This window comes from Haliaeetus leucocephalus, unplaced genomic scaffold (genome assembly GCF_000737465.1).
Source record: "Haliaeetus leucocephalus isolate CR32 unplaced genomic scaffold, Haliaeetus_leucocephalus-4.0 Scaffold944, whole genome shotgun sequence".
NCBI lineage: Eukaryota > Metazoa > Chordata > Aves > Accipitriformes > Accipitridae > Haliaeetus > Haliaeetus leucocephalus.
This window is the reverse complement of record NW_010973380.1, coordinates 2,352,752-2,375,202: the sequence shown is the minus strand read 5'-3', so window position 1 is coordinate 2,375,202 and position 22,451 is coordinate 2,352,752. Positions and strand designations below refer to the sequence as shown.

The following is a 22,451-nucleotide window of genomic DNA, read 5'->3' as shown; positions in this document are numbered from 1 at the left end:
CTGTGCAGAGATCTTCAGCTAGCCCCAAGCAAGCAGGATCAGGAACAGGAGCCATAAGGCTGTGTCAGCACGGCACATCTGCTCAGAGACTGGGCTGTGACAGATCTATCCTGCTTCCCAGGCTGGAACTTGTGTTCATTAGATGTTGAGACTGAATGAGCAGGTATTGCTGGACACCCCCTCATTTAGTTTAAAGTTAACAACTGTTTCAGACAAAAATTTGACAGGCAGCTACATTCTTCTTGGCTAAATGAATACAACCACTGGACGTAGTTGTCCATGGCTAATGGATTAGCAAACAGCAGCATGTCCATTGTGAACATTTTACTGTACAGGTTTTGCATGTCCTGGCTGGGTTATATAACTGGCTGTTCAGATCCCATTTTTAGGCTTTCTGATGAGGCATCACTCATATGGTTCAGGAACATTTGCTCTCAGGCAGTGCCTGGGATGGTTAAATTTAAGAAGGTATGTAAGCAGTTTCTTCCCTCAGGCAATGGGATGGTGTCCATGTGTGCCACCCCCACTTCAGCTGAGGCAGGGTCTTGGTTTCACCAGTGAGATCTCTGGCACCTTGTATCACTCAGGCTCCTGCTGCAGGGGAGATCGCCTGCATACTCTGGTCCCTGCTTGTATAGAGACCCCTTGCTCTGTTAACAACCCTTCCTCCTCACCTTGGGTTTTGCAGCTCTCACTCTCAGAATTGTGGTCCACAACAACTGCAGCACAGTACAAGGCATGTCATTGAATGCTGAGGATTTGATATTTATAATTATATAAAATAATAACGGAGAAGAATCTCTGCCTTGTTCTGGTTTGTGAGTGCTGCTGTGCTGTCGCACCCCTTGTCTCAGTGGCTGGCAATATCTATGTGAGAAGATGCAAGCGATGTTTGTCTCTGGGAAGGAGAGCTTTTACTATCAAATTGCCTAACACTAGAGGTCAGTGTTTCTTTTCCAGCGAGCTTCCATGGTGTTTGTAAACACTGACATTACAATTAAGCACAAAGAAGCAGTCTAGTGTTTAAATAGAAGGTAGGAAAAATGGACATTTCAGTTTCTGGCAATGGCATATTTGACAATGGCTATGTTTAAGTAGGATTTAAGTTCTTTTTTAGAAGTAGTTCAAAACCTGGGGATCAGAATGCCAGGTTTATATTTTTGTTTACAGTTGTAACAGTATCTCAGATGATTATTATGTTGTGCATTGTTTATTTCTGTAACTGAGGTTCTGTGTATGGATGTACAGTCCCCTTGGATCTTGCAATTATGACTTTTGAAGCAAACTGTGGTTTTGGCTCTCTTAGAAATATATTATCCATAGTTCCTACTCAGCTGTTTTGCAGCCAATAACAGAATGATACAGATTTCTAAGAGGGAAACGTTCCTATCGGCATGACAGGGATGTAACAACACAGGGTACATTCCTAGTCTCATCATGTTATATAAAATAGATTATTTTGTGTAATGATGTTGTTTCTCTAAACTAAAAAGAAAAGCACATCAGTTAATGTTTTGCTGAATAAACAGTCATAAGTAAACATGCTTGTAAATATCCATTTTATCTTTTTCACAGATTGAAGAGGCAAAAGAGGAATTTAATGATCACTCTGAAGATGTAGACAAAATAAATCAGATCTGCAAAAACCTTCAATTCCAGCTCAATAAAATGAGAAGCTTTGAGGAGCCCCCATTCGAGAATGAGGCTAACGTTATTGTGGACAGATGGCTGGATGTATGTAAAAAGTAAATTATCAGGGTGGTCTTATCTGTTATGCATCATAGTAATTGATTCTGACACGTGTGTAATATTTGGAATAAATTAAGTACAATATGGCAAAGATTCTTAAGAGATAAATCCAAGTGTTTACCAGAGCAATGCTTGCAGAGTGTCTATTGGTGTAATGTTTCTGATCTCTCAGGTAGTTTATATCATAGGTACTCCTTGATAGTAAATAATTCTAGGAAGTGCAGAAAGGCAATATTTGTGCTTTCTGCATGAATCTGTAAGCTTCCATAACAACTTATGTGGATTTAGACTTGGAGACAATCTGGAGAATTACAATGCTGGTGCTTTTGGTGAGAAGTGTTTCCCACTGTCGATCTAAGCAGTGCATCAATACTGAGATTAGATGGTATTTACTGAGAGCAGATAAACATTAATGAGCAAGGCTCCTTCCTAAACCTGCCTTAAAACTGGCAAGCTGCTGTTGTGATTGGTATGTTTGGCGACATGTGTGGCAGGGATTTAAATATCTTCTCCATGACCAGTTCACTGTGAAGACACATGAGATTTTTTTTCCCTTGCCGCACTTGTTTTTGTGGGTGTTTTCATCTTGCTCAGATTTTATTATGCTGCGTTTGCTTTTAGAATATAACTCAACATTTTTGAAATCTGCGTGTGTTTTCTGTATATAAATCTCATGGCAGATCAATGAAAAGACTGAAAACTACTGTGATAATTTGGGAAGAGCTCAGGCTTTGTGGGACAAACTTCTTAGTTTATCTGGCACAATTGACGCTTGGGCAAATGCAGAACTTAAGAATGCAGAAGACCATCGTCTGACCGAAGAAGACCTTACGCAGTTGAAGGTAATTTGAATGGAAATTTTTTACACTTAACTTGCACTGTAGTCATATGAAATTCAGACTATAAACATGCACGTCACATAGAAATACCAGCACTGCAAAAACAGAGGAAGTTGTAACATTTGCAATTGTATCTTCATGGATAGTTTCACTGAAGATATTGCATAATGTATTGGAGATACAGGTCTTGGAAACTAATAAATAGATAGCGTATATGTATACTAAATTGTTTTAAATTAATGCAACACTGCAAATGCTGCTTTAGACTACAGAAGCCCCCTCATTCCTTTGTGCTGTACAAACATACAGCAAAGAGAAAGCCTGGAAAGCTTGTAGTCTAGAGTACAGTGGTGTACATATTTCCTTGTACCTAGGGAAGAAAGGGAAGAGGGTGCGTATAGGCTAATGATTAGTTTTCTAGTTAGAAATTGCCTATCAGTGAAGATACTGGAGCCTCAGAAATGGCAGGGCAATGCACAGTTCAAGAAGAGGTTGCAGAGGTGGCTTATTTGCTCCCGTGATCCTTGTCCCAGTGTGCTCCCCAGTGTAACTTAATGCAGCCTTAATAGTGGCTGGATGCTAAGGGTCTCCAAGGGCTGCATGTGGGCAGACATCAGCAGAGCCTGGGCTGCCCATGCCCATTTTGCACAGATTATAGCGATTATAACTCTTGGTATCGGGGTGCAGCTGGGTGTAAAAACATGCACTAGCTCTGTGCCATTGAAGAGCCTCACATTGGGGTAAATATTTTAATTTCTGACTTTAGGGCCATCATCGATCAGCTGCGCTGCTTCATTGTGGTTATAGCCAGGATCTACTAAACAAAAATAATTTCCTGCTTGAATGGGGTTGAGACATAAATATATCCCATATCTGCTTGTTTGAAAATATGCAGGCAGTTTTTTCTCAGTGTTTACATGCTACAAATTCCCTAGTTTTTATTATGCTTATTTGCAGCATTACTGCTACTGTTAGCACTGCTAATTTGTTTCAATTTGCAGAGCAGTAAAAAGCCAACATGTTCTTTGTATATAGATCTTACCAGTGAAACAGTAGTATACACGTTGTGCAGAGGTGGATATTTTGTCACATTATTATTGCCTTTACCATTGTATTGTTAGAATTTACCTGGGGTAGTTCAGGTCCCTGAGGGCTCCAGCAAAAACGCACCAGCTGGCAATTGCATCTTAAGAGCCATTTTGTTACCTGGAAACTGCTCAAGCCCGGCATGATGTGACCATGCCCCTATGTGCCTCTACTGGTGCTTAGGAAGAGCTGTGCTGGAGGTGGCTTCGCTAAGGTTACTCTGCTGCTCCTCTGCGAGAGGGTAATTCTCAAAAGAGAGGGGAGGAGAGGGTGAGGGAGACAGAAACCATGTTTCCCATGAGCTACTCTAAAAGCTGAATAGAAAGGGAGAAAACTGAACTCAGTGCATTGGTATTTTTGTAAAATGATTTAAAGTGCAGAGGGCACCAGGATCATTTATCAATTTATTATTATTTCTTTTGTTGTTGATCCTGAAATATCTCTGCATTAAAGTTAATTACAAAAAAAACCCCAACTGTTGCAATGTGTATCACATTACATAGGGTTGAACGCCAGGGTCCTTTGTGACTGCCCAGCAGAGCACTGGTGCATGCGCTTTCAAGAGGCCTGTCACAAAAGAACAGAGTAATGAATTATTTGACTGTATATTTAAAGATAATTTCAGTATAAATAATGCGAGAGAAGTTCTGCTTTCCCCCGTAGCCAGTATGCAAATGGGAACTCTTTTTAAGGGCTGTAGCACATGAATGAATTTTGATGATTGCTTGTACAGAGACTGCAAAGGCATACTTTGTCCTGAAGGAGTTTGGGATATTGATTTGGGAATATGAGACAATGTGACTATTTTAGATATATCCTGTTTCATAAGTTGAAGGTGGTATTTTACTTTCACATTACTGTCTTGTTCCAAAATCCATTCAAATGAGTAGAAGTCTTTTTATGTACAAAGGTTTTACATTTAAAAAGTGCTTACAGCATGTGTTGTATTTTATCACATCCCTACCAAAGTGTATTATCAGGATGCCAATTCTTGACTTTAAGTCTATAACATCTGAGAATATCCCTTTTTAATAGAAGCAGCAAGAAAATTAAGAATATTTTCCTGCAAATTTACTTGGGTTAATATAGAAGTAAAATAATTAAGATTGTTAAATTATGCTAGATTTGCATTAACAACTGCTTCTCCTGAGAAACATAGAGTGTTTCAGAGACTAATACAAAAAAATGTCTGTATTGCTAAAATGAAAATCAAGAAATGGATGAGTTGTGGGAGCTCTATATGCCAAAATGCAGAATCAGAATATTAGTAATATAATTTTCTAACAGAAACATGGAAGTTTAATTCAGGGGGAAACACAGTTACCGATGTGTTTTTTTCCACCTTTAGGCATGCTTACGAGTCCAGGAGCAGAAACTCCAGAAATTTGACAACACAGTGGCTGAGATAGAAGAACTTCTGAATAGTAATGAACCTCCACTGGAGTTACAGGTATGAAGAAGCTTTTACAACTAATATGCCAGTACTCATTACTACAGCCCTGCTTCTAGTAACGTCTTTGGCACAGTTATTTCTTGGTTTGACTTAAATCTACCCAAAGAGAAATGGAGGCATTTTGTTGGCTATTAGTAGTGACATTTCATCTGTTGTCTTTCTCAAGGTGTTAGAACCAAACCTGTCATTTTAAACACAAAGGCATCTCTCAGTCCTGTGCCTTTTAGGGACTTAGATCTGACCCAACTGTTTTGCAGGCCTGCTGAAAGAGGCCAATATCAGTGATATCTGGCTTTTAGCTATTGGCCAAGAACGAAGCATAATGGACCTTGTCATCCCTTTGGGGATCCCAGCAACTCAGCATACTGACTGTGTATTTTAAACTGTACCTTTACCTGGATATGGCTTAATGTAGCTTGGTAGTATGTAGCTATTTGCATAGAGTGGTGTTTACTGTGACATTTTCCTTTGGGATATCATGAGGAAATCTTCATCTTTTTGTGTTAACTTCACACAGCAAAGAATAAATCCTTCTATACTGTTTGAGACCACGTTAGCCTACCTTGATCTTATACTAATTCCCTAAGCAAACACTCCCAGTGTCTATCAGATGCACCTTGATCTTGACCCAGTTTGGCTATTTGTGTGTTTATCCTCAGCAGGCAGTGAACTCAGAGGAGTTTCACTTGGTAAAGTGATCTAAGGAGCTTAGGAAAGGACTCGGCAACCTTGTGTTGTGCACACTATGCTACTCTGGAGCACCAGATGCCCTGAGCCCCCTGGGGTGGTGTTTCAGCATGTGGCCGTGATGCCATTGAGTTGCTGTCTCATGCAAATCTGCAGAAGTCTTAAGGATAAGGTTAAGGACCTGCTGCTCCTTAATGACTAGGCTTGAGGTAGAGCTCCCCACCTCTCTGCTGTCCTTGCCTGTTTTTTGGATCAGTGTGGGGAATTTGCCCTGGTGGGATCACTGCAGGGAGGTGTGTTACAGAGAGAGCTGGCACCCTCTTTTTCATGGTAGCTGAAGCACATATAAAGCCTTTATCTAGCTGAGAGTAGACAGTGGGAGTAGACTGACAAATAAATTTGTTAGTGAAGCAACACTAGTAAATGCATCACTAATAAAGATGAACTGAGATCATTCCTCCTCAGAAAAGCAGGGCTTAAATAATATTATTTTTCAATTTGTGGAGTGGGAGGGAAAGAAACTGGAACAAACTGTGATTGAAATGTCTGGATTTCAGATCATTTCATTGCTTTTTGTGTCTGTCATGGAGTTCTGTAATATTCTAGGAAATCAATCCAATATAATTTCTTATGTATGTTTATTTCCAATTTTAAGGTCATCAGGTCATCTGTTGTGCAAAAAATGGAGCTAATAAAAGAGCTCTTGTCAACGAAGCGGGGGACCAGTGAACTCAGCTTGAATACAGCAGAACTAAAAGGAGACCTTGATCTGGCCAAGACACAGATTGGAATGACCGAATCACTTTTAAAAGCTTTATCTCCTTCTGACACCTTAGAGATCTTTACTAAATTAGAGGTAGCATGCCACAAATTACGCATCTTTTATAATTTCATTCATTATATCTCTCCTGGGAAAGTCTTCATAAGTGTTTCTCCTGTATATGTTGTAAACTGCTAGAATAATTCAAGTGAAAAGCGTGGCTTGAATATTTCCTTAAGCTGCCAGAAACGTGAAAGAAAAGCCTGTTGTCACTGGATGTTATCAGCAGCTATTGGTAATGGTTAGATAGGCACAACATCAGTATCCCACCCAAGATATGTTGAAGCAGTAGTGGGGGTACTGGGTTGTATCTTTTCCAAGACTGAGTAATATACACAGGTTGTCTTTGTGTCACCTGAAGTTGCCTGTAAGGGGAGCTCCAAGGAGGCAATCTCAGCCAACTTTCCATCCTCTCTGCACCACGGAGAGAGGTGAAGAAAGAGCTGCTGCTTCCTGCTTGGAGGTTCAAGGCTGGCAAGATTTAAACCTCCTGTTGAGCAGTGAGTGGATTATGCACGTTCTGGGTGTCAGTGTTTGGGACAGTGAAATCACAGGCATTGGAAGAAAGATACAGCTTTTCATGAATTCTCCCAGCTCTTTCTAAGTTATCTTTCAACCCACAGGGACTTGACATTCAGAGTAAGGCATTTAGGGGTGGAATAGCGCCTATGGCAGCTAAGGCACTATAGCTTCTAGGTATTATACGCTCTGAAACATACTATATTACTGTGTGCATCAGATATCTATTCTGTGTGATGCCAAAATGTGCATGAGTGAATGTACGTGTGATTATGTATGCATACAGATGTATACACACTGCTCAAGGAGAGTTTAGCGCTTATATCTACCTACTGAGTGCCTTGTTAATGTCAATATACTTTAAGGAATTATTTTGACACATAGGCAGGACTAAACCCTTTTGCAAAACTCTAATATGTACTGAAGCAGCTCTTTTTAACAGTTGTCCTTTTTTTTTAACTTTAGGAGATACACCAGAAAATTCTGCAACAAGAACACCATGTGACATTACTGCAAGAAGAGACAGATTGTCCTGATGTGGATGAATTAAATAAGCAGCTTAAATGTGTCACTGATTTATTTAATAAGAAGAAACATGTCTTTCAAGACCACTTTATCGGTGTTTTGAACCGTAAGCAAACACATTTCACATTTATGTAGCTTTATAGGCTTGTATTGGCCATCATAATCACTTAAAGGTTATGCAATTAATTTATTTTTGGTTTGGTGTCTGAAACTGCTTCGATATCTCAAACTGCTTCAGAGTTCTGAACAAGGTAAAGATTTGGATAAAAACGGCTTTTGATTCCAGCAAACCACTCAATCTGAATCAAAGTATTTTGTTTCTTACTTTTACATTTAAAAAAACAGATAAAAGAAGTATAAAGCATAATTCAGGAACAAATGTTAGAACATTTTATTTAAAAATACAGAAATCAAACTTTGTATTTTTTCCAGTCATTCTTTATTTAATCTTAGTTATGAGAAGGAATAGTGTTATTAGTTACTTTTTGTTTTATGCAGACACGGGACTGTGCAGGTGTAGAATTAGGCCCAAACCTAGTCTCATCTTCAAATAGTTTTTGAGTAGTATTTATTTGTGTGGAAATGACAAAAGTTGCCAATAGGCTAATTCAGGTTTACTGAAACTGCTATGTATAGCAGAGACTCTCCCTCCCAAGTGAACAGGTAAGTTTATTGTCAATTAATGTTGGGTAAAAAAAAGTATGAACTGCAGCATTTTCTGTCACACGGTCTGTAGTGAAAAGCAACCTTTGACAGAAGCACTGATAAATGTAATTACAAATTGTCTGAAATCTTCACGTTAAGTAGGATTTTCTTTTACAGAGTAAAATTAATAAAGAAAATTGGAATGTATCTTATTTCAGGTCAGTGCAAGAATTTTAATGACTGGTTCAGCAACACTCAGCTGTCTTTGAAGGACTGCTTTGACCCCTCAGAAACAAAACCAATACTGGAAGAAAGACTGCAGAGGCTAAAGGTAGAGTATTAAAATGTTCTAATTTCTAAAGCTGATTGTTCTTGAAGTTTTACTTCCTTACACAGGAGACTATTCTTGGGAGTGAATTCACCTACAGTGGTTTTGTAACTTGAGGCTGAAAGAACAATTCATTTAACTTAAAGCGTTAGGGCAATAAGTGGAATGAAAATAATACTTTGTTAAAATGGAGTATCAGAGTTCAAGTTCAGACATAGTTGGGCAAGTGAGAGACAGTACAGTAGTTTCACAGACAGTGAAAGTCAATGGACCTTGACCAAGTACTTCAGTGTGCAAAGATGCAGAAAATCAAATATGTAGAGAGTAAAATGAAATTCGGACCTCCATTGGACTAAAATATTAAAAGTATGCATTCACTTCGTTGCAGCCAGATTTTCACTCTAAGTCAGACAGAATCAACAGAAAAGAGATGGAAGAGCCACAACAGCTGCAAGAAGCAATCACAGTTAAGAGGCAGAAGAAGACATAGTGATGTCAGTGCTAGGTTTGAATGCTGCTTGCCTATTTCATCTGTGTGTATTTGTGTCGTAGAGAAGAAAGTCCAAGTAATCTACTTCACTTTCTCCTTATTTTACAAACAGCAACTTTTCCATTTGCAAGTGGAATGGTCAGATAACTGTGAATTAACATATGTTTCTTTTCAGGAACTGGAATTGCTGTAAAAAGTATTGGTGGAGACAACAAGAGTTGCAAAGCTCTTGTAACATAAATATCTACTATACAACAGCAAATTTGACAAATGCATCTTGTGTTTGTGCTCTTATTCAGTACTTCCTAACATCTGAAGGCAAAGACAGAGATATCCAAGAGGTTAAAACTTTATTGAACAAAGTGAAGCATTACTTGCCCAAAGCAAGCATTAACCACCTTAACAGCCGTGTGAGAGATCAAGAAGCAGAACTACAAAGATTGATCTCCAAATGTCAGAAACGGGAAAAGGAACTTAGTGCTTCTCTCCAGCAGCTCAGTAGGTATGGAACTTATGTAGTTTCTGACATTTAAATCGCAAGTGGTATAAAATGATTCATTATTAAACAGTCATAGTGAATGGCAAACAACCTTGCTTTTTATTAAAGATGGTATTTTAATAAAGGGTAGTGAGTGTTTTTTTGTTTGTTTTCATGTGTTTTTTCGCTTTGTAGCAGACTCAAGTGTTATATGGGAGTACGTGCTTATGGATAGTTTCAGCGACATGAACCGAGATACTTAAAATTGCTTGTGCTTAAAACTTTGCTTGATCAGGCACATGATATTTGTTACTTTTTCAGCTAAACACTGCTGTCAGCAGGTTTTAGTCATGTAATGCCTCTCATTTTGACTTGTGTCTGTATTTATACTCTTTAGCCTTGAAGAAAGCAGCACGATCTTGGAAGAATGGCTCACTGCTCAGGAAGAAAAACTAAAAGAGATTAAAAAAGATGAGGCAGAACTTGAGAACTTCTATAAAACTCTGTTAATGCAAAGGTATTGTTTTCTTCAGTCTCTTTTTAAGAACTGTCTTCTAAAGAAGATTGCTCCATGTTGTTACAACAAATAGCTGTTTACTAATTTTGTGTATTTTTCAGAAAACCATTTGACTCCATGGCTCAGCTAGCAAATTCCTTGAGGGATGCTGGGCTGACAGAATATGAAACCATTTCAGAAGCCAGTGATCTTATTAGTAGATACCAGACACTGGTAACACATGTAAGTGAAATGGCAGGAAATACTGAGAGACTTCCAGTGGAAGGACAAAATTTTGAAGAACTTGTCCAGGATGTTTCTTGCTGCATCAAAAAGCTTGAGGAGGCTGTTAATAACCTGAGTTCACAGGAAAGTGAATTGCCATCAGAGGAAAGGATTAATCAGATAAAGGTATTGTGTTAAATGTACGCCTTTTCCACTTCACAGCTCATGCTAATATCAGGGGAATGCTTGATGAGTCAGTACCTCTTAAAAGATACTGTCACTGCTGATTGCCTGTGGTTTTGTGGCTTATTTGGGGCGAGGGTATGTGTTTGGGTTTTTTTGTTTTTGTTTTTGCATAGTTTATTATGCACGTAAGATGAGATTCTCTGCTGCATCTCTGGGTGGAGCAGCACTGAACTCATAAGGTGCTAGTGACCATGTGCCTTCCCATCATAGCCTACTCCAGAGGTGGAGAGGGAGGTCAGTAATGTAGCTGGGGCATCTGGAGAGCCTCTGGAAAGTGTGTGGCTTCTCAGGTGTCCTGCAGTGCCATTGCACTGGGCTGCTTCACTACCTGGGTAGCTCTCTCAAGCTCCAGTGTCCTCTTCGGTGTCTCCTCTCTCTGACTACTTAAGATGAGGATGCCAGGATTTACATGTTTCGTTCTGTGGAAGGGGTAGTATTGTGACAAATATCTCTCCCTAAGATTTAGAGCATTTTTTAAATTTGTCGGCACAATATTGGTTTTGTTATGTAGAGAATAATTAATAAATCAGCTTCATGATTCCAGACTTTCTAAAACTAGATGATATATCCATTTATGTATCAGTTATTTGATATATTGGAAGGAGAATTCTTTTGTCTTGAACAGCAATGTACAAAGTGTGAAAAAAACTCATTGGTAGTTGTATATGTACTGCTTCTTCTTCTTGTTTAATACAGGAAATCACAGCTCTCAAAGGTGCAGGAGAGGCCAAAATACAAAACATGGTAGCTGTAGGAGAAACTTTAATGAGAAATGAAAAAAATAAGAAGGCAGTGGTTCAGCAGACTATTTTGGAGCTCCAGAACAAGTGGGAAAGCACCTGTCGGCTAGCCACTGAATGTAGAAGGTAATGTGGAATTTGCCAAGAGGCAGTACAGATCACTTACTACTATATTGACTTTCTTCTCTTCTTCCTGCACCAGTTCCACTGAATTTGTGTTCTTTTGGGGCAGAACAAGATACCTACAAAAGTACCTGTATTTCTGCAGTGTTGTGGAGGTGCAGGTCACAGATTGGATTGAACGGTCAAGTGAGGAGTATAGCCAGGATGTGTAAGGGTGGTGGCAGGAGAGCTGATGGGGTCTGCCCAGCTTGCCTCAGATTCCCTTTTGATACTGAAGTAGCTCAGCCACTCTTGTAAAAAACCAAAACAAACAAAAAAACCCCCGTGCACCCAATTCTCCTTGTTTCATTAGACAGTGAGGGTGCACTGATTTAACCACTACGATCTTTCCTTGCAACGTGATCTGGGCTCTGTGCCCCAGGTGTGGTCCCCCAGCAGAGGTGCGATCTACCTTTGCACAAATTCGTACTGCTTCAGAAGAGAGTTTGGGGTAAATCCAGGAGGCTGGGATTTTTAAAGTAGAGTTTTTAAAGCCTGCTTTATTCTGGCTCTACGAGAGGCTTTCTTGGCTGTGGCAGCTGGTATTGTTAAGTCAGCAAAGGCACTTCAGTGTCGCTGGCGTTGTGGCAACTGTGTCTGAAAGCAAAATTGATCCTTTAAAACATGTCAGATGATTCCAAGTGTGTTGTGTAAACATAAACTGAAGTTCTGATTTTGCACATGCAGACACTTTAAAGATGATTTGTCTGCTGTAACATCCTTGAACCGACTTTTGGTAAAATCACTGGGAACTTTGCTGTTGAGATCAGTGGAAGCTAGAGTAGGCCTACTGTATACTTTTTAAAAAATATCCATGGAACGAATTATTAAAAACAAGTATTTTTGAGAATATTCAGTTGCCTTCTCTTATTACTGAGCACTCGGTACAAGCAATACAAGTGGCATTCAGAAAGATAGAGCATTGGCTATATTGGATCCAACACAGCAGAATGCAGAGCACCCTCTTCACAGTATGTTGAAGACAAGAGATGAGGTGCTCAGCACATCTGAAGAGATGCTCAGGACCTTGAAGGATTAGGCCTGTGAATAACAGATGCGACATGGTAATGGCAGCAATGTGAAGCTGGAATAGGGAACTTGAAGCAAGAGTACTTAACGTATGTGAGGCTATGCTTTATTTGTCATTTGCCAAAAAATATGAATCTTGAGGGGCAAAACCCAAACCACTTAAGCTTTGCTTTTGTCCTCATTTATCTTGCTGTACTTTACAGAATTATAACCAGACTTTATTTATTTGGATTTGTTTGGGGGGGTTCATATTTTCAAATGTTGGCATTTAAGTTCCATCTGGAAAATATCTCAGCTTCATCACTAAATGTGAACATACAACTGTTACTTTTGTCTCACTGATCATAGTTGCATATTTCCTGTGGACAAATGTGACGCGTTCACCTACAGCAGATCAGCATGCATGCTTATAAAGCACACAAATCAAAATCCAATGTCAAGGTCAGGAAAGTAGGCACTGGATTGTGCTAACATGACCCATATTGCATATGTTGGTTTTGTTGTCTGTATCTCTAAAACACTCCCCCACGCCCATCTCAACCAATGCAATGTGTATCTTCTACAGAACATTCCCTTTCAGGAGACTGTGTTTAAGAAGTTGTCAAGGAAAATAGATTCATAGCCATATTGTAGTTTTTAAACAGAACTTCTGCTGTAATGAAAAGCAGAAGAAAGCATGAGCATCGCAGCTCAGATACTAGAAACTATGAACTTATAGTTTAAGGTTTAAGAGGGTTAAAGGGTCACTTGTCCTGCATTTAAGTCCAGTTCAGCAGTAATAACTTCAGTATTTTTCATTTTCATCACCTTGAAAATTCCAGTCTAAAGCTGATCAGTAATTTAAAACCTGAGGAAAAGTATTCAGTATGCTCAAGTTCATTCTAATGGTTGGCTTGTTCACAATTTGACATTTTCTAGGTAATGAATAAATTTTTTTTTTAATACTATTAAACGCAGTATTTTTTTCTTAGCCCTAAAGAACAACTTCAGTTGAACAGGGAGCAATATGAGCAAAGCAAAGAAGATCTGAGACTGGCTCTAACTGAACTGGAGAAACAACAACAGGAGATAGGTTTTGCCCTTCAGCCTGGTTTGCAGGAGAAGCAAGCTCAGCTGACAAACTACACTGACCTCCTGCAGAAAGCAGAAGACTTAACTTCCCGATTTAATGAATTGAAAAGCCAGGAAGATCACCTACAGGGTCACAGTGGGGATCCCTGCTTCACAGAGGTGGAATGGTTGGAATTAAAGCACCAACATGAAAATCTGCTCAGCCAGCTACAGGTTGGAAACGCACTCTCTTAATTTAGGAGATTATTGGTATGCATGTTGATTGTAATTCTCCCTGTTTGCCTGTAGTGTCACTCAGCTGGAAAGTGTGTGGGTAAAAACTGGGAGTGGTGGAAGTTCCTCTGTAGGACAGGGAATTCCTCTATCTTTCTCTCTTACTGTGGCAAAAAGAGCACCGGAAGATCATATTTTTCACTGCCTTGTGCTTTGTAGAGGGATAAATGTTTAAACAAATGAGACCAAGGTGAGTGTGAAGAACATTTTATACCTGTATAAACAGATTCAGATAAGTATAATATGAAGTATTTGTTCCTATGATTTCCAAGCCACAGTAGGTTTTTTTTTTCCTTTTGGAAGAATGAATGGCTTTTCCTGCATCTTGTTTGTTATTGGTTCCACCCAGTTTAGTGCAAATTGCATTTGCACCCTATGTGGCATTCTGCATCTAATCTTTCATCCATTTTGAATAGAAAACATCCCTTTTTGAAGTATATTCTTATGGAATGCAAACTCTTCTGCTTCCTGCTACTAATGAAGATTTTGTTCATGGTGGATTCTATGATGTGCTGGGAAGAGGGCAAGATATTTTTTGTGCACCTGTGGTTAGCTGGATAGTTTATGGGAAACAAGCAAGATTTTTGTGCTGCTGAGTCCTGGAAAAGCTGTGACAGTCTGTTGGTGAGTTATAGTTGTTTGAGCTAATGGTGGACTAATCCTAGAAACTTCTTGGTTTCTAGACCATAGTGCAGACATTGGAAAGTCATGTTCAAGAGCACCAGCAGTTTCAGGATATGGTAACAGGTCTGAGCACTGAGCTGAAAACGGTCTCTGAGAAGCTTGCTGATTGTGAAGGTCCAGCAATGGAACAACCATCAGCTGAGCAAAACCAGCTGAAATCACAGGTATGTTGCAGGTTTCACATCATGGAGAAAGTGGGCCCATGCCCTAGAGGCTTGTAGAGGCCATCACATTTATAGAAGAGAACTGCTAATAGTGTCAAACTGAAAAACTAAGAAACCTTTTCTACATTATAAAGTATATGTGGTGTTCTCTTTTATCAAGATAATTGTAAGTCTAAAACCACTCTTAATGAACTGAGTGGACTTTTACTGTCAGCTGAACTGAAGGTAGAATTGTCCTAGCTCAAGCACACAGGCTTCTTCAATTTGGTTGGTTGGGTGGTGGTTTTTTTTCCTCTGTGGGCATGATGAGGAAAGAGATCATTAAATTTGGTGTTAGTAAGTGTCTTTAAGTTAGTCAGAGCAGAAAGCTTAGGAAAATGTCAGTGATCCAAGTTCAGTTTTAAGAAGTGTCCTTCATGCATAAGTAGACATTCTTTTGCACTTTGGCAGACACTCTTTTGCACTTTGGCAGAATGGATAACAGTCTTGTAGCTGTGAGCTTAGAGAGCTACTGAAAGCTGAAACCATAACTCAGATATGGATCACTGCAATTCCCCTTCCTCCAGAATTTGCTATACCTCTAACGAGTAAAAAGATAGGGGAGAGGGAGGGGATTATCTGTTCAGAACTTGGAAAGATCACCATGCACCTCACAGCATATTATCTGATTATTTTATCATTGTCGTAATGCTTATAGCTTCAGGTGTTTTCTGTTCATAAAAATGGCTGACTAATTACTGGTTTAGTGTTTGACTTTATGCAGCAAATAGGTCTGCATGTACTTGTCAGCACAGTTTGTTGTTCACAACCTATTTATGATTTTAGTGATTGACTTTAGATCTTAGTATTAAGTATATTGAGTGAAGATACTTTTCAATAAAATGTTTTCCTCTGGTTTAAAGGTACAACAAGGACCTCTTAGTCGATGCGAAGACATGTTAAAGGAGATTTTGGTTTTAGCAGAAACTGTTAAACAAAACACCTCTTCACCAGGACAGAAGTTTATTAAGGATGAGATTGAAACACTTCAGAGTGAACACAGGAGTCTGGAAGAAAGACTTGAAAATGTCAAGCAAAAGGAGGTAAATACTTTCAGTGAAGCCCTTGAGTTAAAAGATGAGTTTGTTAATGAAATACAAATGGAAGACAAGGCAGATACAATGCTGAAGAGAGAGATACAGATCACTTCTGATACTCCTGTTGCTGCAGAAGAGGGCCCCGCAGCCGTGGAGTTAAAGGAGCCTTTGGAAATGCATGATGTGAGTATATTTGTTGACAGTAATGACAGTGAAAGACTGGTTAAAGAGGCATCTGTCTCTCAAATGCCTTTTTTATATTGCATCCTATATTGCATCCTTAATTTCATTTAAATTAAGCCTTGTGTAAATATATGTGTATAAATCAAAGATGTGGAGAACAACTCCCTTAACTTGTTATAACAAGTCTCTAACAAGCCAATAATATCTATTCAAAACTGCAGTTTTACATTTAAACACAACCTGCATATAGCTTTCTCTTGCATGTAATTAGAGCAGGTATCCTTGGTCAGGACACAAAGGGAGAAGGTGTATAGATGAGAAAATTGCAGATATGTCTCTGCCAAAGAAGTTTGAGAGTTTCTCTTAAACCGGTAAGACTTGTTTAGAATGGCAGCACAATATTTGTCCTGTTCTTGTAGATAATAATTTTTGCCATTCAGAGATTTAATGTTAAAATACAATATTTAGGGTCACATAAGCAAGTTTTCTTTTATATCATTTCTCTTAGGGTCAAGATGTAAATGGAAATATGTCAGAGAAAGAGAACCAAAATGATCCACTTTTGGAGGAAAGCACTGTACTGTCAGACAGCCCATTACAGGATACCCGTCACAGCGAGGACAGATTGGGGCAGACTGGTCAGGTGCCTGACAGATATGTTCTAATACGTGTCAGTGTATATACATATATATATATGTGTGTGTGTCTGTCTGTTCACTAGAAATGCATATGTAATTCCTTAAAATTTGTAGTCTTACAGAGACATATTTTCCTATCTGATGAAAAGAATTATGTTCTCCAAATCATCCCCTCAACCTTGCACATGTGAATTGTGCAAGAGATCCATGTGATGATCTCTACAAGGCCCCTGGGCTTGGACCCACTTACTCCATGATGCAAAACCTACAACATACCTGTGATTTCAACAGGTTTTGTCACCCACATGCACAAGGTAGGTAATGAGAGGTCACTAACCTGGAACCGCTGGTCTTTAGGGGACCTCAGGACATTCACACTGCAAATGACCTCATGTGTGCAAACTCAAGGGAACGATTTGGAGAACTTCCTCATTGTCCTCACCATTGAGTGGTAACAGTAGCTGGGAGAGATGACTGTCAAAATATCGGAGTGGAAACCATCTGTACTGGGATTTCTGGAGAAGGAGCATGTCCTGGTTTCAGCTGGGATAGAGTTAACTGTCTTCCTAGTAGCTGGTACAGTGCTATGTTTTGAGTTCAGTATGTGAAGAATGTTGATAACACTGATGTTTTCAGTTGTTGCTCAGTAGTGTTTAGACTATAGTCAAGGATTTTTCAGCTTCTCATGCCCAGCCAGGGCACCTGACCCAAACTGGCCAACAGTGTATTCCATACCATGGGACGTCCCATCTAGTTTAGGAACTGGGAAGTGGGGGCGGGGAATCGCCGCTCGGGGACTGGCTGGGTGTCGGTCGGCGGGTGGTGAGCTATTGCCCTGCGCATCATTTGTACATTCCAATCCTTTTATTACTACTGTTGTCATTTTATTAGTGTTATCATTATCATTATTAGTCTCTTCTTTTCTGTTCTATTAAACTGTTCTTATCTCAACCCACGAGTTTTACTTCTTTTCCTGATTTTCTCCCCCATCCCACTGGATGGGGGGGGAGTGAGTGAGCGGCTGCGTGGTGCTTAGTTGCTGGCTGGGGTTAAACCACGACAGAGCAAGATCAATAGTTAGAGTTGCCAAATGTGTCTAAGCAGAAACTTCTATGACAGCATTAAAAATCACATGAGCACTTACTCCTGTTTGGTTTGTCCTGAAACTGTTTCATAGTGATTGATATCCCGATATGGCAAACTGATCTGAGCAGGCATTTCCAAGAGACTCTGGGTTTGGGTTACCTCAGCCTTTTCCTTCATTCATTAAGCTAAACTGAAGATAGAGTAGACAGCTTGTGAAGTGTGATGTTCCTTAGTAAATTTAGATTTTTGGACTGTGACTTTTACTGGTTGTAAACATTTTGTATTTTTCAAATCAGGGGGAGGCTGATAAAGAGAGCCCAGGTATGGAGAAACATGAAAGGGTCCAAGAGGATGTTCTGGACAATGTGGTTCAGGGTGGTGAAGCAGAACTGGAAAGGCATCAGGCTGGTGTTGGTATTGAAGGTGGTGAAACAAGAAAGGAAACCCATCCAGCAGAGGTAACTGGACATGAGGTTACACAAGAGTGATTGAATTTGAGGGTGCATGTGTACAGTTTAGTTGCAGTGGGGATGATACTACTAATAAATAAATAATAAACCCCTCAAGTTACACTGAGCTATTTTTGTCTGATGTGCTGTATACTTAGTATGCGTTAACTCTCTGAATACTTTCCTGTACATTTAAAATTAGTATGGAGGAATTTTTTTTTTTCATTGGTGGTTTGCTGAAGATACTGCATTCCAAGTCACCTGGATGTATTGTGAAGTCTTCTTACAGTTTTGCTTGAGCGTCTTTCATTTAGATTTCTTATTTACATTTACTTTGTATGTATGAGGCTGCATCTGAAATGCTGTGTCCTGTTTGGTGCACCCTGGTACAAGGGGAATTTCGACAAACTAGAGCAGTGTTTAGGAGCTGGAGCCATAATGAGTGGGAAGAGTCTATGTTCTTGTTGGAGATGAAAAAGCTAACAGGGGTCTTGTTGCTGTCATCCCTTCTCTGAAGGGGTGTTATAGAGAAGACAGAGCCAGGCTCTTCTCAGACCTTCAGTTTTAGCAAACAGCTACATGGAGCACAGTGTGCACTCATGAGCTTGCTGAGAATTGGGGTAAATTTGTTCATTCTGGGTTGCGGGTGGGCTAATTTCAGTACATATGCTATCTGACTTGAAGCCAGTAGCTCAGATATCCATGCAGCACGGATAGGTCCCCGATGCTGTGCTCTCCACCATGGTCATGCTGTAAGGATTTGCCATTCTTCATTATGTGTAGGTGGCTGTTCTGTTTTATCTGTCTTTAGATGATATAAACAAACTCAAGCAGAACTTACAGTCAGCAAATACCTCAGTGTGTACATACAGCAAATCCCTGGGCTGCCCACAGGAATATCGTGCCTGGTAATTGGCTGGGTGTCTAACCACAGACACTCTGTCTACAATACAAGTACAAGACTGGAGCCTCAGGAAAAAGCTAAACCTTTTAAAAAATGCATTCAAGACTGCATCCAGGGGTACACAGTTCAAGGTCCATGCTAGAATATTGAAACATGAACAGTGTAGGTCAGAGGAAGGACACTTGCAATCTGCAATTTTTCTAAAAATTTATAACAAAATTACAGCACTGCTTCTTCTAAATGGTTTCATTTGCCATAACCTTGCCCCCAATAAATTAATAGATGTAACTGTGGTTTTCCTCATCTACCTATAATTATGGGCTTCGTAACTTTGTCATCTCAAGCACTGTAATTACTACTCAGCAGGTTTGATTAGGCCTTTTTGATTACTTGTTTCTTTTATTTTTCTTACACCAAAAGGAGAAACCTAGTGATGTCAAGAATCAGTCCTCTAGAGAAGATGTGGAGCAGGTTCAACAAAGAGTGTGCCAGAAGAGTCAAGTCGTGAAATCTCCAGCAGCTGAGAAAGATGGTCTGGAATCTAATCCCCTGGTTTCTGCACATGAGGTAACCCACATTCTGTTATTTCAAGCTAAATTTGTCAGAGTCATTGAATTTTTGTTTCTGCCTGGGCTTCGGCTGAAGTTCGGTTATAAAAAAAAGAGGCAATTACTGTTGCATCAAAATCAAATTGTGTGTAGTTCTGCTTTATGTCCATGGTAGTTTTGAACTTTCCAAAGCGCTAGCCGCATTATGTTTTTCATTGGATCTGTTCAAAAGAGTAATATTGGTTTTCAGAGCCATTATAATCAGTCTTTATTTTATGATATTTAGAGTTTCTCTTTAAATTATTAATCAATACAACTTCTTTCCACGTTATTATAGTTAGCTGTGATAGTCTGCCATCATAAGGAAGGCAGATCAGAAAACTGAAATCAAAGGGTGATCCAGCATAAGAAAATAAATGAAATAAAATAGAGAAAGGAGAATGAATTCAAGCTGAATGAATAACAAGGTACATTACTAAATGACATTACTAAGTCTATTCTTCTTTAAGAGTAAGGGTGTTACATCAGAAGTGCCTTATGACTGCTGATCCTTGGTCACCACATTCTTAAATTGAAGGTAGGGCCAGAGCTAATCTTCACAGTTAAATCTATGGGCAGGTCCACAGCTGGCCTGTCCATTGTCAGGTCTTACCTAGGACTAGCACATCTGCTCAAACTGGAAGCCCCCAGAAAATCTCCCAAAGGTCTTGGGAGTCTGGGGGGGGCCCTGCTGACTGGAAACTAGCCAATGTTATTCCAATTTATGAGAAGGGTGTGAGGGAAGACCCAGGAAACTATAGACCTGTTAGTCTAACCTCAGTTCCCAGAAAAATTATGGAGAAGATCAAACTGGGTATTATTGAAAACCATTTAAAGAACAATGCAACCATCATAGAATCATAGAATCATTTAGGTTGGAAAAGACCTTTAACATCAAGTCCAACCGTAAACCTAACACTGCCAAGTCCACCACTAAACTGTGTCCTTAAGTGCCACATCTACACATCTTTTAAATACCTCCAGGGATGGTGACTCAACCACTTCCCTGGGCAGCCTGTTCCAAGGCTTGATAACCCTTTCAGTGAAGAAATTTTTCCTGATATCCAATCTAAACCTCCCCTGGCATAACTTGAGGCCATTTCCTCTCATCCTTGTCCTGGAGGCACGCACAATCAAATCTAACAGGCATTAAAAGTCAGATTTATTCTTCAGTAAAAAGTTAGTTAGAACTCCGATAACATTAGTGAACTACAGGCTCAATGATGTAAGAGGAATTAGTACTACACAGCTGACTTAAGAATCCTTAAGATTTAAAAGTGATGGCTCAAAATGCACATATCACTCACCTAAAAGATGACAGCTTTCTCCCTCGAGGAGTTACCTCGGGCAGTGCCCCGACCCAAGGGGGAGTCCCTGACTGCAGACCTGCTGCTCCGAGGAGGACTGATTCCAACAAGTCCTCTGGCAGGACTCTGTTTATACCCTTGTCGAATCTGATCTGTGGTCGTTGAATCCCTGTTGGCCAAGAAGGTCACCTCAGTGTACCTGGCACGTCTCGATTGGCCAGCTCAATTTTCAACCTGTGGGTTTAGGTTTTTTTTTCCTCTTCTCCCTTCCTGGAGAAGTTTCATTTCTGGCTGAGGCAGGGGAGTGTACTGCCACAATCCTGTCTCTTGTTACTTGGGAAAAGAGACTGACAGCCACCTTGCTACAACCTCCTTTCAGGTAGTTGTAAAGAGCAATAAGGTCTCCCCTAAGCCTCATTTTCTCCAGACTAAACAACCCCAGTTCCCTCAGCTACTCCTCATAAGACTTGCTCTCTAGACCATTCACCAGCTTCGTTGCCCTTCTTTGGTGCTCCAGCACCTCAATGACTTCCTCGTAGTGAGATGCCCAAAACTGAACACACTATTTGAGATGCGGCTTCACCAGTGCCTGGAACTGGGGGACAATCACTTCCCTAGTCCTGCTGGTCACACTATTTCTCATGCAAGCCAGGATGCTGTTGGCCTTCTTGACTACCTGGGCACACTGCTGGCTCATATTCAACTGACTGTTGACCAATACCCCCAGGTCCTTTTCCACCAGGCAGCTTTCCAGCCACACTTGCCCAAGCCTGTAGTGCTGCATGGGGTTGTTGTGACCCAAGTGCAGGACCCAGCGCTTGGCCTTGTTGAACCTCATAGAATTGTCCTCGGCCCATCGATCCAGCCTGTCTGCATCCCTCTCTAGAGCCTTTCTACCCTCAAGCAGATCAACACTCCTGCCCAACTTGGTGTCATCTGCAAACTTACTGAGGGTGCACTTGATCCCCTCATCCAGATCATTGATGAAGGTATTAAACAGAACTGGCACAGATCAGGCACACTCAACACAGGTTCACAAAGGGAAAGTCCTGTTTAACTAATTTGATATCCTTCTATGATAAGGTCACCCACCTAGTGGTTGAAGGGAAGGCAGTGGATATAGTTTTTCTGGATTTTAGTAAGGCTTTTGATACTGTCCCTTACAGCATCCTTCTGGGCAAGTTGTCCAACTGTGCGATGAGCAGGTTCACAGTGCACCGGGTGAAGAACTGACTAAAAGGCAGAGCTCAAAGGGTTGCAGTGAATAGGGCTACATCTGGCTGGTGGCCGGTCACCAGCAGTGTTCCTCAGGGTTCAATTCTAGGGCCAGTATTTATCAATGATCTAGATGCAGGAGTTGAATGCACCATTAGCAAGTTTGCTGAAGATACCAAACTGGGAGGTGCTGTTGACTCTCTTAAGGGACAAGGTGCCTTGCAGAGGGATCTAGGTAGATTGGAGCATTGGGCAATGATTGATGGGATAAGATTTAACTAGTCTGAATGCTGGATT

At 40.2% G+C, this 22,451-nt stretch overlaps 1 protein-coding gene across 1 annotated transcript in view; it reads left to right on the top strand.

Moving 5' to 3' along the window:
• Positions 1 to 22,451, top strand: part of SYNE2 (spectrin repeat containing, nuclear envelope 2) — a 178,648-nt gene that overhangs the window by 40,525 nt on the left and 115,672 nt on the right. Inside the window, exons 31-46 of the mRNA XM_010584145.1 lie at positions 1,576 to 1,734; positions 2,430 to 2,591; positions 5,023 to 5,124; positions 6,470 to 6,670; positions 7,619 to 7,784; positions 8,542 to 8,654; positions 9,441 to 9,643; positions 10,017 to 10,136; positions 10,238 to 10,526; positions 11,283 to 11,452; positions 13,489 to 13,801; positions 14,545 to 14,709; positions 15,612 to 15,968; positions 16,477 to 16,611; positions 17,989 to 18,145; positions 19,455 to 19,612. Coding sequence (XP_010582447.1) covers positions 1,576 to 1,734; positions 2,430 to 2,591; positions 5,023 to 5,124; positions 6,470 to 6,670; positions 7,619 to 7,784; positions 8,542 to 8,654; positions 9,441 to 9,643; positions 10,017 to 10,136; positions 10,238 to 10,526; positions 11,283 to 11,452; positions 13,489 to 13,801; positions 14,545 to 14,709; positions 15,612 to 15,968; positions 16,477 to 16,611; positions 17,989 to 18,145; positions 19,455 to 19,612 — 2,970 coding nt within the window. The remainder of the gene's footprint in view (positions 1 to 1,575; positions 1,735 to 2,429; positions 2,592 to 5,022; positions 5,125 to 6,469; positions 6,671 to 7,618; positions 7,785 to 8,541; positions 8,655 to 9,440; positions 9,644 to 10,016; positions 10,137 to 10,237; positions 10,527 to 11,282; positions 11,453 to 13,488; positions 13,802 to 14,544; positions 14,710 to 15,611; positions 15,969 to 16,476; positions 16,612 to 17,988; positions 18,146 to 19,454; positions 19,613 to 22,451) is intronic.